The sequence below is a fragment of the Terrapene carolina genome, unplaced genomic scaffold, assembly GCF_002925995.2.
Source record: "Terrapene carolina triunguis isolate 2854851 unplaced genomic scaffold, T_m_triunguis-2.0 Scaffold558, whole genome shotgun sequence".
NCBI lineage: Eukaryota > Metazoa > Chordata > Testudines > Emydidae > Terrapene > Terrapene triunguis.
This window is the reverse complement of record NW_020664909.1, coordinates 14830666-14846212: the sequence shown is the minus strand read 5'-3', so window position 1 is coordinate 14846212 and position 15547 is coordinate 14830666. Positions and strand designations below refer to the sequence as shown.

Here is a 15547-nt window from a genome sequence, read left to right as displayed (position 1 = left end):
CCAGTATGAACTACTGTCTGAATACATAGGCATTTGGAGATTGTCTCTCACTATGAAGGTGGCTGAAGATAGCTAAGGAGGACGGAAGATTTGGCCTGACCTGCTGCTGTGGACATGGAGGGGGAGCGATATTTTCCCTTCTAATAGCAAAATGCTGGAGTATGTCAGATAATCTGCAGCCTGCTTCTAGAGATGACACTCTCCATGGTGCCTCCATTGGTGTCTATGTTGAAAGCAATATAGATTGTTGTCTCTTTTCCTTATTCTCACCATGATAGCCATGCTCTGCACAGAAGCTATTTTCCCTTCCTTATCTCACCTTAGTGCAAACATGCTTAGTGCTTGGGACTTAAGTACTCTAGTCCATTGATAGTTTATACGGTCCATGCAGACCTGTCCCATTTCCAAGGCAGTAAAGAGGCTGCTGAAACCCCTTCCTACCATCATGATATGTATGGAAATTTGCTTTGCGCATACAACTACACCAAGCCAAGATTAAGTATGGGAACGTACACGCAATGAACTCCTAGGTGAATTTGACTTCTCAATTTAACAGGGAAGTTTAGTGAACTACTCTAGCCTATGTTTGCAGCTTTCACAAGCTGGGAAGGATCATGGCAGCTTGTACTCGTGAGAGCACTCTAGGAATACACCAGTTACTTAACAGTGCTGCTGATTTAAGTGGCAACACTCTTCCTCTCTGACCTCACTACCCTAGGAGAGTAGTAAGGAGCACTGCATTACCAGAGATGCCATGTTTTAGTTAGTATGTAAAACTCAGGCCCTTTATCATTTATAGCCATTAAGGCTCCCATGGTGTTATGCAATAGCCTTCCTATCCTAGCACATCTGGTTATTTACATACAGTTTTCCTAAACAGCCCCTACAGTGTCACTGTGTAATATCCCTTCCCACCTAAAGAGAAGCACTAAATATTGTAGTGATGCTGTAATTAATTGCTGGATACATGACTGGAGGTACTAGGGTAATTCCTGTCTGAGAAACGTGGGCTTGACTTTCCTTTGATATGTCATTAAACTGCCCCCACCAACCACTATTTATGTTGACAAATGCACAATGGGAGGAATGATTTGAATACATGTATACATCACCAAGTTCTAAACTAACTGCAATCAGTAGCAAAGAAAGCAAACAAAATATTAGAAATTTTTAGGGCTGTCAAACGATTAGAAAGCGTGATTAATTGCAAAATTTAAAAAAATGTCATGATCAGAGTTTTAATCACACCGTTAATAATAGAATACCATTTATTTAAATATTTCTGGGTGTTCCTTATTTCTGTGCTACTGCTGCAGCTCGTGGTGCCTGGCACTCAGCCTGCAGCTCAAGGCGGACTCTGTGCTGTCGCACCTGGGCTGCATCTTGCTGCAGCCTTCTGGCCGGTCCTGGCTCACCGGGGCACCAGATGCATGCAGCACTGCCCCCCTGTGCATGGCACCTTGGTCAGTGCTCCCCCCCATCCATCCTTAAGACTGGCCGTGTCTCCCAGCCACCAAGCCCCATCTCAGTTATGCAATTAGCATGCATCAAAAAAAAAAAATTGCTTTAATTTACTTTGAGTTAATCACATGTTAACAGCAATAGTAATATTCTATCAAACTCCTTATACCTCCTGAACATATCATATAAGTCAATGGTACACCCTCATCTGGAACACCATGTTCAGCTCTGGGCACACTAGCTCAAGAATGACAGTGCAGAATGTGTTCCAAGAAGAGCAATGGAAGTGATTACAGGGATAAGGATGAATTATTTATGTGGAGACGGAAGTGATGTGGACTGTCTGGAAAGGGGACATTATAGAAGTCTATGCAATATCTAAAGATATACGGAAGGTAAAACATAAGCTTGTTTATCCACATCATATAAGAACAAGATGCCATCTAGTGAAATTGAACAACAAGTTCTGTGGAACTCATTGGCACAAGATACTCCCAAGGACACAGGCAGATTTTGAAGGACTATACAGCTAATGAAAAGAACTGCTTACTCTAGGTAGGATAAAATACATTTTAGAAAGAGTATAAGACCCTCATGCTTCAGCTCATAAACCAATCTCTAGCTGATTGATTGGGAAGAAACTTCCCCTCTCAACAGGTTATTCCATAATGTTATATATGGGGTTTCTGGCACTGGCCACTGTCAGACAAGATACTGGAGTAAATGGACTACATGTCTAATTCAGTATGACAACTCTAATATAAGCACAAGATTGCCATGGAAGGGTGGTGGTGTGATGAAAGAATTAAGCCAAGATCTGCTGAGGAAGCTGCCCCTGTCTCTTGCTCATTGTCCATGACTAGCAGTAATATTCTTCTGCACAACACTCAACCAGAAGTAATGCAGCAGAAGCATTGTGTGCTGGGGGCTTTATCCAAGACCTATATACACCTCTACCCCGATATAACGCTGTCCTCGGGAGCCAAAAAAAATCATACCACATTATATCGAACTTGCTTTGATCCGCCGGAGTGCGCAGCCCCCCCCCACCCCCCCGAGCACTGCTTTACTGCGTTATATCCGAATTCGTGTTATATCAGGTCACGTTATATCGGGTTAGAGGTGTAGATATCTAATGTCTAGCAGACCTCTAGACACTATAAATAATAGTTTTGAAAGGAATTCTGATGGGAGATTAGTGTAGTTTTAAACAAAGACAGAAATACCAAAGGAGGAAGTTAAGAGCTGTAAGTCTACAGGACTGGAGGATACTGCCAACTGCTAAAAAGCAAAAACAGGTATGAAGTAGCTGAGGTACTTATGCGAACATGGATAATATTTTTCAAGTCATCAACTCCAAAACAGGGAACAGGGCTTCTCTCTGCAAGAGTCAGTAAAGAGGAATCCCGCTACTTACAGTTCATGCAATGTATGTCTAAGGATAGACTAGTAGAGCCAATCACTGTATCTAATATGATCAACTGAGAAGTTTCTAGAAAGGAAAACTAAGCCTTAATGTAATACAAGTTCATTTAGGGCATCCAGTCCATCTCCCTGTCAATGCAGCTTCAGACATTTTTGTTTGTTTTTTTTAAACTAGAAGTCCCTCAAACTTAAGAAAAAACAACTATGGGAAAACATTTCTGATGTGGATTTAAAGACGATGAGCAACGAGCAGTTAAAGTAAAGAACTGGCTTTCATGCTGAGAAGTTAGTAGGGAGAAGGTCTTAGAACTTGGTGTGGAAGTTTCATTAGAGTAGGAGAAGTGGATACTGAGTTGAAGTAGAGCCTGTGGCTCCAACACAGTAAATGTTAGTGGAGTTTTCTTTTAAGGATTAAAAAGAGACACCAGCTGTTTAAAACACAGTATATAGCACAAGGTGTTGAAGTGTCATGTCTACAATAGGCAGCTATAAAAATAACTGGAAATTATCTACATTGGCCGGCTCTGAACCTGGAGGATCCACTGCTGAAAGTGTGGAATGAAGGGAGCAGGCCAGCGGCAGAAGTGAGATGAGATCTTTTAAGAGTCGCTGCTACCAAGCTGATGTAGCAGACCATGGTACTTCTCTAACTGAAGTCTTGCCTTCAACTTTGTTCATCTCTCTTCAAGAAACACCAAATATTGAATAGATTTGGCAGAGGAAGACTGCATGAATTTGTGTGTGAAGACATGAGTGTGCAAAGATTACATGTGGAAAAGAATATTTACATTAGACATGATTGATGAAGTGTAGTGAAAATTAATCAGCTGCACCTCTTTCTGCTGTCAGAAAACAAGCAGATTCTTGATTAAATTATTGGTGCTGGGCTTATTGACTAAATTAAATCTTTTACGCAACATATTTGCAATCTGTGGCCTACAGTGCCTTAGTAGTTCATCAGAACAGATGCTAGATTTAAGAGGTCTAGATAATTTGTCTAGGAGTCACATTTATAATTAGGAAAAGTAAGATATGTGGATGCCTAAATTCACATCAAAGAATGAGGCTTAGGCACTGATGCCACTCAGGCAGTAACCTGTCCCAGTACCTTCTGATTCAACATAGGTTAGATCCCAAGAGCATAAGGAATGTTGTAAATCTTTCTCTGAAGCATCACTTAGTGGGTACCACCAGAAGACAGATACTAAGCTAGCTGGTAGGATAATTTGTATGCAAGATACAGATCCTTACTTGCATGGTTCTTGAGTAGATTAGCCTGTTATATGGTCTGCAACCTGGGGAATGTACTGTCTTTTAGACCCTGATACTGAGAATTGTGTGTGTACTTTACAGATGAACTGTGTGCAATACCACAATCTACTACTTTAAACAGAATTCAAATATTTACCATGTATTTGTGATATAGAAGGGATATTACCATTAAGTTTCAGAAGTTCACCATTTGGGGGTTACCTTTTGGGCTTTTCTGCCATCAGGCTGTGCAGTGATTTAAAATGAGAGTCTGAATAGCAGAATGTTTCCTCTCATGTTACTAGAGAGACAGAGCAGCCAAGCTTTATGAATAAAGTCTACCTCATACTTTCAAACAAAGCAGGAGGAGGATTTGAGAATAAATTGCTGTTTTACTCTGGAGAAAGGACTATATTTTAGTATCCAGTCTCTCCTCCCCAGGCATGTTACATAAAACTTCATTGCTGAAATTCTCTCAAAAAGGTTTGAAAAAGCAGAGATGGAATTAGACAGGGATCAATGAAACAGCAGCAAGGCAACAATTTACCCAGGGTTGTCTAGATAAAAAACCTGCTCACTGAGGATTTATCTATCACCTTTGTCATTTATTTTAATTCTTCCCCTTTACCTTAGCCTCTAATCCACAAGTCAGAGACCCTACCTCACTCCTCAGCAACCCATGTGACAAAGAACCATTGGGTTTTGCCCTTTGGGCAGAGCCACTTTGGCAGTGAACAGACAGACTTTGCGAACAGCGTCATACCTTCTCCCTGTTGCAATAGATAGGAGACACTCGCCTTGCAGTGGACCAAGAACCGCTAACCCAGAAGGATGTCCAGAAGCAGGAGTTTTTACCAATTCTCCAGCCCTCAAAGTGTTGAAAGAGGCTGTGGATACCATCTCCAGGGTTCAGGTCTGCCCCTTTGAGATAATGCCAAACTCAAAGAAACAATCAAGTTCAGCTCAGGCCACGTAAAATGAGTACAGGAGAAGTGAATTGAAAGAGGCACACAGCAGCCAATCCAGTACCTTTCATAAGATACAGAAGCTAGTCCCACCTAGCAGCTAATATGGCTGTGACCCTAATGAGGGAACAAACAAGGAGAAGTTTGCCAGTCACCTGAAATACACAGGATACCACTGGACTGGATTTCAAAAAAAGACAGTCCATTTTTGTAAGAAACAATATATTTTATTTTTCTGACACCACAGCCCTGGCGAGTGGTTTTGTACCAAATTTAATGGAGGTTACACAGAACGTCTTACGCTGGGGAGGAAAAAAAATAACCACAAAAAAAATCCTGGATAACTTTTAGTGTCTGTTCCACTCCCACATTAATAAAATCACTTGGGGTTTCTAAGAAAAGGAGAATAGGAAACAGTGAGAGAAAGACTACTGTAGAATGTAACAGTGTCCAAGTCCAGCCCCTTCCTGAAAGTGGGAAAACTCCCCACATGAGGAGAGGCTCTCCTAGATTTAGTCCCCAAAATAATACATTGTATTGCAGCTGCCAAAGGAGGAGACAGAAGGGGACGGAGAGAGAAGCCTATTTAATAAGGAGTGGGAGGGAGAGACAGAAGGTGCTGGACAGCACTCCATAATTTGAAAAATATGTCCTTAACTTATTATTTCTTTTAAAAGATTCCCCTCACTGAACTTAAGTTCCTTTTTTGTGCTTTTCATTAATACTCTGCTCTGAGGTCGTAGTTTGGTTTTCTATACATTGGAGTTGAAGGAAAATAGTCCAAAGTTCTGAAGATGGATTCTCCACCTAAAGTAAACAGCCTAGAATCCCATTCTCCTCTCACCCCAAAGACTAAAGTCTCTGCTAAAATCCCTTTTACAATATAGTACAGTACACAAAAAAAAAAAAAAAAAACCCAAAAAATAACCGAGAGTCCTGGGAGAAGCCAGTCCAAAGGACGTAAACATACAGAGAATGGTGCAACTTGTGACAAATGGCAATTCTCAAAATACAGCTACAGATTCTCAAAGCAGGTGCCATCATGGGATACCGAGGTCCACAAAAATAATTTTTAAAAAATAAATCTTAAAAAAAACCTGTTAAAATGAATAATCTGTTTTCAGGTAAATTCCATACATTCGAGATTTCCCAAAGCATCCTCTGGTCTCTTTTTACCTATTGCATGGCCAAACTGTACTCCTGAAGCTCCCCAAAAGCCATCAGGACTTGGAATCTCATCTTGACAAGGATCAGAACATCCAGTCTAATGGTAGCAGCTTAAAACATCATGTTCCCCGGATTTCCTGGGCCTTGGCTAAATCCTCCCATTCCAACATCAGCAGCCATACCTCGGGGTCTCATCTGGGGGGGAATCATGATGTTCTGTTGGGGTCCCATCATGCCCTGCATTGACATCATCATACCAGGTGAGCCTACAGGACCTGGGTGGCTATATAGCCCAGCAGGGGCTCGGTCCTTGCCTGGAATCATACCCACTGCAGCTACTGGGTTACTCATTAGCGTGGGCTGACCAGGCATTGCCGATTGTGCTGGTGACATCATCCGATGATGAGGTCCCATCATGCCTTGCTGCAGAAAGGCAGGTGGTCTCATTGGGTTATGGCCTGGCATAGATGGAGCAGTTCCGAGGGGGATATCAGCAGTTCCCACCGGCCCTGGGCCCCCCATGCCAGGTAATGCAAGTCCCATTCTTGGAGTCTGCTCTCCTATCATTCCCTGCATATGAGAGAATCCAGGCCCAGGACCCTGCGGCTGCTTGCGGCCTGGAACTTCCCCACGAGGGAAATACTGCAGTGTCTGGCTAGGCTTCTCTGATGGAATTATCCTGGACAGGTCAAACTCTGGTATTCCAGTGGCTCCAGGGCGGATCACCTCCTGCAGGTCTGGATCAGTGAAAACTGAAGGCATGTTTCCTAGAACAGTGAAGGAGTCTGGACCCCCAGGGCCTCCAGTCTTGCAAAGTGCTGGATCCGTTGAACTTTGGGGCAGGTTGGTGGGACGCCCCAGAGGTCCTTCTCCATGGAAGCCCATTCCAGCAGGGAAGTTGCCTTGTCCTCCACTGGGGCCATTGTGTGGAAATGGCACCTGCTGGGGTGGGGACTGTACTGGAGGAAACCCCTGTGGGAAGCCCAAGCGTCCTTGAGGTACCATTGGAGGATCTTGGGAACCATGCCCCATCATTGGATTGTGTGACATCAGGCCAGGTCCTACAGGGACCCCATGAGGAGGTATACTGGGTCCCATAGCATTTGGAGAGGGCATCTGATTGGTATGGGAAAGAGGTTGGGTCATTCCCATTGGGCTAAGGGTTGGCATTGGACCCACTGGGTTTGGACCTGAAATTCGAGGATTCTGGGAATTAATGCCCATTCCTAAGGAAGAAACAAAAAAATCAAATTTAAATCAGACAATCAATGAAGATACAAGAACTGTGTGTAATATTCCTGGCTCCAATTTAAAAAACAAAATTAGTGCCAGTGAAAGATGCCAAAACTTCACTTTCTAGGGCTACTGTTCTATTTAATCATAAACTTACACAGCACGGGCTTCAGCAGCCCTACCTTGTCCTCACACTGTTCCAATGTGACTGAACGGGGCTGTTAAAGCAAGAGGAGAGGTCACTCTAGAGCTAATCCATGTTGTGACCATTTTGTCAAGACTGTCAACAAGTGGGAAAATTAGTGGCACATGTGTGTGTGGTGGGTGGGAGTTGTTTTATAAACATACACAAACATTTTTCCACTGGAAGTGGACTGAATACCTCCATTCCAAACATATGGCACCTGCAAGTCAGACGGCTCTCATTGCTGTTAGAGCTGGTCAAATTAATTAATCCATGAATGCTGCAATTTGCCATCAAGTATTTATTTAACAAGTCCTTTTTTTCCAAGTACATGATCAGCTCCAATCACTACTGTCCTGGGCAGACTGTAAACCACTAAACTACAGGCGAAGTCTTCAAATACCTGTTACCAGACTACCTGCCTTGAGAGTTATCTTTTTCAATTGTGTTCTTATCCCATTGGCTTTTTTATTTTTTATTTTTTTTTAAAACAGATTTCTATTGTGTTCCTGTGAACAGCAAACAATTTGGGGCAGGGGCTTATAGTGTAAACACATTTCACTCATTGTAGAGCAGGTCACTAAGCCCAAAGGGACAGGAGCTTTTATTTCTCTTCTCCCCTAATGCCTGGATAAGGAACAGAGCCGCTTCCCTCTTAGTCTGGCACAGGCCAGACAGTCACCATGCTCCATCCTCTGTGTAAAACGAGGGTGCACGTTTCTGGGAAGCATTCCAACCATTTCTTCTCTAACAGAGGCAGAAGGCTGGCTGGGAACCTGCCTTACCTGGTAGATTGTTCATCGGTGGCAAATTTGGGGAGCGTGCTGGAGGGGAGTCATCATCCGAGCTAGCCACAGTCTTGATGGCATCATGGTAGAGTGGCGTAGAGCTGGGCATGGCAAACTTGGACATCCTGGACATCATGATGGAGAGGGGATTCTGGGAGAGCGTGGGCTCTGGAGGCATCGTGTAGGGACTGCTAGAGGGAAGATTTCCAGGGAGAGTCACAGGAGCAGACTGGCTGACAGTGGAAGGTGGTGGGCCACCTAAAAGAGGAAAGGATTTAGGTGGTTTTTTCCCCCCCCTTTAAAATAAACCCCCTTTCTCCCAGAAAACCTGCTCAATGGTTCCAAGAGTCCATCCAAATAGTAGTAGTGAGGCAACCAGTTAAGTATGGTTGAAATACACATTGTACTCCTAGACGGTGGATTTCTATCCATGTGGTTTCTTTTGGGAAGAAGACAATACTAACTCCAGAAGCATGGTCAACTAGTTGGAAAAAATTTCCCAAATTTCCATTGTAATTCCCTTTCCATTATGCCTCAAATGCAAGCACAGAGACAGAAACCAGAGGACATACAGCCACAGTGGGTCACACACTACAGGTATCCATGCCGATTTCTGGAGAGCTCTATTAAAAGTTTATACAAAGTTTCCTGTTTTTATTTAAGCTTTAATCTTGCATATAAAAGCTCATTACAGTTACAGTCTCAAGGAGTATCTTTCCCTATTAATTTAAAATATCCCTCCCTCTTCCAAAGGTGTAAACACAATTTTCTGCTGCTTCCAGTCCCCATGTCTCCGCACCAATAAGCTTCAAGATGCCTGGCCCAGTTTTGGAGCAAGGGGTCACTGCTTTCAGGAAGAAGTTTAAGACACACTGTTGTCAGCCAAACAAAAGCCACCACCAAAAAAACCTCTGCTATTAAAGACTCCTCTAGGCACAAAAGTAGCCACAGATTAGAGAGTCTGGGTCTAATTGCAGCAATTCAAGCCCAGATTCAGTGCCAACTTAACACTCAGCCTCAGAGGCCACTCTAGACAGAAGCATCCAGATTCTTCCTCCTTCCCAGTGTGGCACTTTCTAGGCATACGACTCAGAATAAGATGGTTAAATGACAGATATTGGCATACAATGGACATTAAGTGTCTATAGTTAGAACCATTGCTGCCATAGGAGCTCACAACTCAGCATTGGCCTGCTAAACCCAGGGTTGTGAGTTCAATCCTTGAGAGGGCCATTTAGGGATATGGGGCAAAAATCTGTTGGATGACTTAATTGGGGATTGGTCCTGCTTTGAGCAGGGGGTTGGACTAGATGATCTCCTGAGGTCCCTTCCAACCCTGATAATCTATGAAACTCACTAGAGCATGCGTTTCTGAGCCACAGGAGCAGTCCATTCACTTTGAACAGGAAAAAAGCCTGCTGGTCCCTTTCAATACAGTTATCATTCTGCAACACTAGAGGGCAATGTAGTCATGCATCTTTCACAGTCTCTTCACTACCTCCTGCAATAAGAAGGAGGTTTCACAGGCTGAAAAGCTCTTGAGAGCTGGTTCCATCACACTGCTGCTTCTGCTGCATGGAAACACTGCACACCAGGGGTTTACATATTTGGAAGCTTGTAAGAGAAACAGACTCAGTCATGTATAAGCTCTGAATCTATGAAAGAGATGGGACTGGTGCTGCTGAAATGGCAAACACACAGGTTTCTGGATTCACACGATCTATGTTCTTAGATTGTACAGTCTTTTGTGCTAGGCACTGGTAGTCTCTGCCCCAGGCATCCCAGTCCATGACTGGGGCTCCCAGGTGCTAGGATAATACAAACAACAACAACACTGATACACTCCACAGACCTGCAGCACATCTCTGAGGACCAGCTGCAAGAATCCACCTGCTACCTCTAACTATACATGAAATAGACAAAATCTGAATTGATATCAACAAAGCTCCTCCTAGGAGGATTTGTAAAGTAAAACTATACCTGTGTCTGAACAGACTGTGAACAATAGCTCCTATGGCCAGCACACATTTATTTACAGGTATCTCTTTAGTTTCTCCTCTATCCTAACAAACCCGTTTATTTTGAGGCACCTTTATGATCTAAACAGCAACATTTCTCCCCAATGCTACAATATTTCAGTTAAGGACAGGCTGGCAAACAAACTGTTCTAAGCTCTTCTGCAAAGAGTGACTTCCTCCTCCCAACCAATCCAAATATACTTGACAGTCATCTCTGGGACAAGGGCAGTATTCAACATGTGCACATGGGCAAGATAAGATGAGAGGGGGCAATCTGTTATGGAGCTCACCCACATGTTCCACTCATTTAGTTCTGAGCCCAGACACAACCTGCTTCAAACTGGCAGGAAAAAGCTCCTTGTTCTGTCTCCTCTTTGCACTCCCTGCCCCAAATGTGCACCGGGTAGCTTCTGTGAGCCCTCATCTCACATCACACTTCAAGATGACCATATGTGAACCAAAGAATTTACGTTTGGATAGAAAAGGAAGCACTGACCTGACTCTACATTCCCCAGCATGGCTGGGGAAGACATGGTGAGAGATGCTTTGTGGTTCGGGGGAATCCCAGGACTCTGCAATGGGGGCTTTGGAGAGGAAGTCCAGCCAGGAGAAGGTGCAGGGAGGGAAGGAGACTTGAGGTGGACTGGTGAGGCAGCAGCAGATCCCAAAACAGGGGGAGACTTAATGGAAGCAGCAGCTGCTGCAGCAGTTGGGCCTGCAAGCATTCCTGCCAGCTGGGATGGAGTCTGAGGAGACTTAAGGTTCCCCGAGGGAGAACCCAGCATGGGAGATTGGACTTGCCGCATCGTGGGAGACTTCAGTGGGTTGATGCCCGGTGAATGCACCTGACTGGCTGCAACAGAAATATCCAAGGGCTTGCGTCCTAGGCTGCGCTGAACAGGGGGAGCTGTGTTGAGGCTATTAGGGTTACTGGTTGGGTTGAGAGGTAGTGGCGGCATGTGGCTAAGCCGGTTGTTAGTCCTTTGGTCAGGCCCAATCTGCTCTCTGAGATTACGGAGACCACCTCCTGGGCCCTGAGACATAGGAAGGAAAGGCCTGGGACCCATGCCATACTCCTGTTGGGGATGCTCTCCAAATGGCAAAGACACCATTTTCTGCTGAGAGGAGAGCATCTCTGAGACACCTGGACGCAGTTTCATCATCTCCTCTGGCCCCACTCCAGCTTCCCTCATCTTCTGAGGTATCATGGATGGGTTGGAGCCCATGCTAACGTTCAGACTAATGTCCCCCTTCATGCTGCCAGGGCCCATCCCAAACTCCAACTCCCTACCAGGGCCCATCTGAGGTGGCATTCCTTTTGGGAAGTCCCCCCTGGAAGGGCTCAGGGGCCCTTCAACAGGCATGCGAGAGAAGATGGGGTTATTCCCAGGCTCCATGTGTCTCTGGGAGGGAATCATCCGGTTCATCTCTATGCCAGGCCTGATGCCTTCAATGCTCAAGCCAGGGGGCAGGCCCAGCTGCTTCTCTGCCAACTGCTGTTGAAAGATCTCCTCTGGCAGGCCCTGGGGATTTGGGAACCGCTCCCCTCGGCCAGGGCCGCTGAAGACACCCTGGCCTGGAGGGAAGTTTCGGCCATCTGGGATTTTTGGCACATCTTCTGGCCAACTGACTCCTGAAAGCCCGGGTCTGGAGGTGGGGTTTGGGACACTAGGGCTGTCCATGTCAGGATTCATCATTCCTGCAAATCCAGGCAGGCGCATCTGGCTCCCAGGCATATTGGGATGAGGGGCCATACCTCTGGGGGGTAGAGAATGAGACACATTCATGCCATCAGCAAAGGACTCTGGACCGCCAGGACCCCAGCCCTCACCAGGGGTCATCTGGTAGGGAGGTGGGGGGCCTCGAACCACCCCTCGAGGCCCATGCTGGTGGACCATCATGTCCTGCAGGGAACACTGCTGCACCACAACCTGTTCTTGCTTCCTTCTCTTCTCCTCATAAAACTCCTGCTGTAGCTTCAGCCAGGCCACTTGCTCGGGAGTCATGTGATCCAGGTGGTCTGGTCCTACGGGTCCAGATTGGGAGTTCAAAGACGGTGGCACCATTTCGTCTGGTGAGAAAGGCATGTCTCTATGTCCTTGAGGGCCAAATGGAGCCCCTCCATCTGTCCGAGGCCCTGGCCCTTTGCCTAAACTTTGGGATTGAGCCATCATGGCCTGTATTGGCCCTTCAGGTTTCTTTTGAGGACCATCCAGAACTCCAGAGTTCTGCTGAGGCCCCCCACTTTGCCCTCCAGTGAATTCTTTCTCGTCAGGAAAAAGCATGCGCTGTATATCTCGTAGAGTTTGCAATGAGCGTTCTCGATGTTCCAGCTGCTCCTGAGACAGTCCATCTGGGTTCTCACCTAAACTGGATGGGTCGCCACTGGATACCTGCTGGGTGGGACCTTTGGGGTCTGCAGTGGAGCTATTACTCCCCTGGGAGACTGGGCTGACTGCTCGATTATTTGGGGTTGAACTCTGCCCAAATCCCTCAGTCTGCAATGGGGTGGAGTTGGCAGGGCTGCCAACAGACATCACTTTACTTTCTACTCCAGGACTGTCCTGATCCATGGGACATGGGGGGCCAGTGGATTTAGATGCTGGTGCTGAAACAGGAGGAGTTGGCTGCATTTTGGCATTCTGGGGAGGATTGTGTTCCTGCGAAGCAGGGGGCTGCGGCTGAGGTTGTGGCAGAGGCTTGGTTTCATTCCGAAGTGCAGTGACCTGGGTGTTCTGAAAGCAAAGCAGAACATTTTAATCAGCTCTTTTTACATCTGTGTGAATGGAGTGTGGGGGATAAAGATCAAGATGTGCTGTCTCGTCCCCACCTTAGTCACACAAACCCACTACAAACACTTTCTGCAGGAACTGATGCCTTGCACATATAATTTGCAAACTAGAGCCTTGGACAAAGACGAAATGTTCATTTCGCTCACGTGTCACCCACAGACCCAAAGGGTGATGTTTCACACCCCTCTCCTATATCACCAGGACGACTCCACCCAAAAATTATAAAGCTGGAAAACTACTCTGGAAGCGCTAAAACCTTTCATTCATTCTGCACAGTGCTCCCTCCAGCCAAGAACATGCTTTTCAGAGCATAAACAGTCACCCTTCCCTGCCCCACCCCTCTTCCACCGGTGCATGCATGTACACACCACTCCATCTCCCCCTTCTTCCAAGTAAAGGCTCCCTACCAGGGGTACAGTGTTTCGCTCTGCCTTGCTGTTTGAGATGTTCTGGATATGAAAGGACACAATGGTTTCTGCCTGTCCCTTCAGCACAGCTTCTGCAGCCCTGTAAAGACAGACAGACATAGGTGAGGCGGCAGTTGGATGATTATCTTTCTTAAATCCCCCTCTCCCCCAGCTACTAGGGGCAGGGAGAAAAGAAAAGTGTCTTTTGACCCCAGAGGTCTGGGAGAAGAGAAATCAAAGGAGAAGAAAAATCCTCACATCTACAGAATTTTGCTAATCAGTCTTTAGGGTTCATGTCACCATTTAACCCACCCCTAAACCATCCACTGTGTAGCTCATGAAACAAGGGGCTGTCTGCCAACATTTGCCAAAAACAAAGCTGGGTGGGAGAAACTGAAAATCCTCCTCCAAGGCTAGGTGTCAGTAACGCTCCCCCTTGATCTGTAAATGGCTGCCCACCCCGCAAAGGATTTGAAGGAGGAAACATGCTTTTGAATTTCATGTAACGAGGTGCACACAAATGCAGGGAAAGGACACGAAGGACACATTCAACCATTTACGTACTTATTGGCCATCTCAGTAGAAAAGACATAAACCACTTTGGATGGAGTCTTTTGTCCACTAGCTGGCTCCGAAGTGGCAGTCAGGCCATGGGAGGGTGTGGAAGACCTTGGGGCTGAAGCAGTTGAAGGAGTTACAGAGTGTGGCGTATGCTGGGAATCCTGGGTCTTCATATGGTCGGTAGAGTTGCAGTCTGGAAAGGAAGAGGGGGGGGGGGGGGAAGGTCTCACCAGTGTGGAAGCTGTGAGGAAGTTTGATACTCCTCTCACCCTTGACTCTCAGTTGGCATCACGATACCCAACATTCCTATAAAGACAGCTCAGACTCCTCTCCCAATTAGGACTAAGGAAGCTGTCCTGTTACACTGTGATTCCCACTCGCACTCCAAAAAACTCTGCAGGCACCGCTGAGAGGAAGTTCATACTGTCTCAGCTCTAGCTAGTTTCCTGGCATTCACAAATGACTAGTCAGAGAGCATATGTGAGACACACACACAAGCAGATAAGCATTTAAGTTCTTGTAAGGTGGGGAAAGTTTTGTAGGAGACCTTTTTTCTCCCCTTACTCATGTCACCTGAACCCTAGTCTGCTATACTGTAAGACTGACCACACAGCTTCTAATCACACCAGTTGGAAACTAACTCAAACTGGACCCAGGTCCTTTACAGCCAAAGCTCTCTTGTTGCCACTCTGTCAAGGCGTCTATCAAATGCAAACTCTGGAAGACCTAATATCACAGGGCAGTAATAATTCTTTGCACTTCTGCGCCACCTTTCATGTGAGAATCTCAGAGCAATCAATCAAATATCACAACTGAGAGACACAATAGGTAGCTATTTATACTGCACCTAATTTCACAGGTTAGGAAAGTGAAGAGTGGGGTAGTGACATGTCCAAGGTCCCACAATGAATCAGTGGCAGAACCAAGAACAGAATTCAGAAGTCTTGTCTCCCAGTCCTGTGTTCCTACCAGTCACAGGGGTGTAAGTGATATATCATCACCCAATACACCTTACTCGTCTGTATTCACAAAACTGGCTTGCATGCTGGCTTTGACACTCCAGTTCGAACACAGCAGCTCCTGGGAGGCCAACGGACAGAGTGGGGTGGAAGGAGACAAACAGCTTTTATTTATTTTCCCAAAACCTCTTGGGGAGTTTCAGTGTTATCATGAAACAACTTTCCAATCTGTACTTCAACTGAACATGGAGACACACATTTACCATTACCAGCTGGGAAAATCCTCCCCTCTCTACAGGACATTTAGACTCCCTTCAGCTGGCACACAGTCACCAC

At 45.7% G+C, this 15547-nt stretch overlaps 1 protein-coding gene across 3 annotated transcripts in view; it reads right to left on the bottom strand.

Moving 5' to 3' along the window:
* Positions 1-5343: 5343 nt before the first annotated feature.
* BCL9 (BCL9 transcription coactivator) overlaps positions 5344-15547 on the bottom strand; it is a 73556-nt gene continuing 63352 nt past the window's right edge. For 2 of the 3 annotated variants that reach the window (XM_024209452.2, XM_024209453.2), the window contains 5 exons: positions 14256-14445; positions 13692-13791; positions 10989-13227; positions 8472-8732; positions 5344-7495 (listed from right to left, as the gene is read on the bottom strand). In XM_024209452.2, coding sequence (XP_024065220.1) covers positions 6381-7495; positions 8472-8732; positions 10989-13227; positions 13692-13791; positions 14256-14445 — 3905 coding nt within the window. In that variant the 3' untranslated portion in view covers positions 5344-6380. Of the gene's footprint in view, positions 7496-8471; positions 8733-10988; positions 13228-13691; positions 13792-14255; positions 14446-15547 lie in introns of those variants that run through there. The other variant, XM_024209454.2, reaches the window with a different exon arrangement.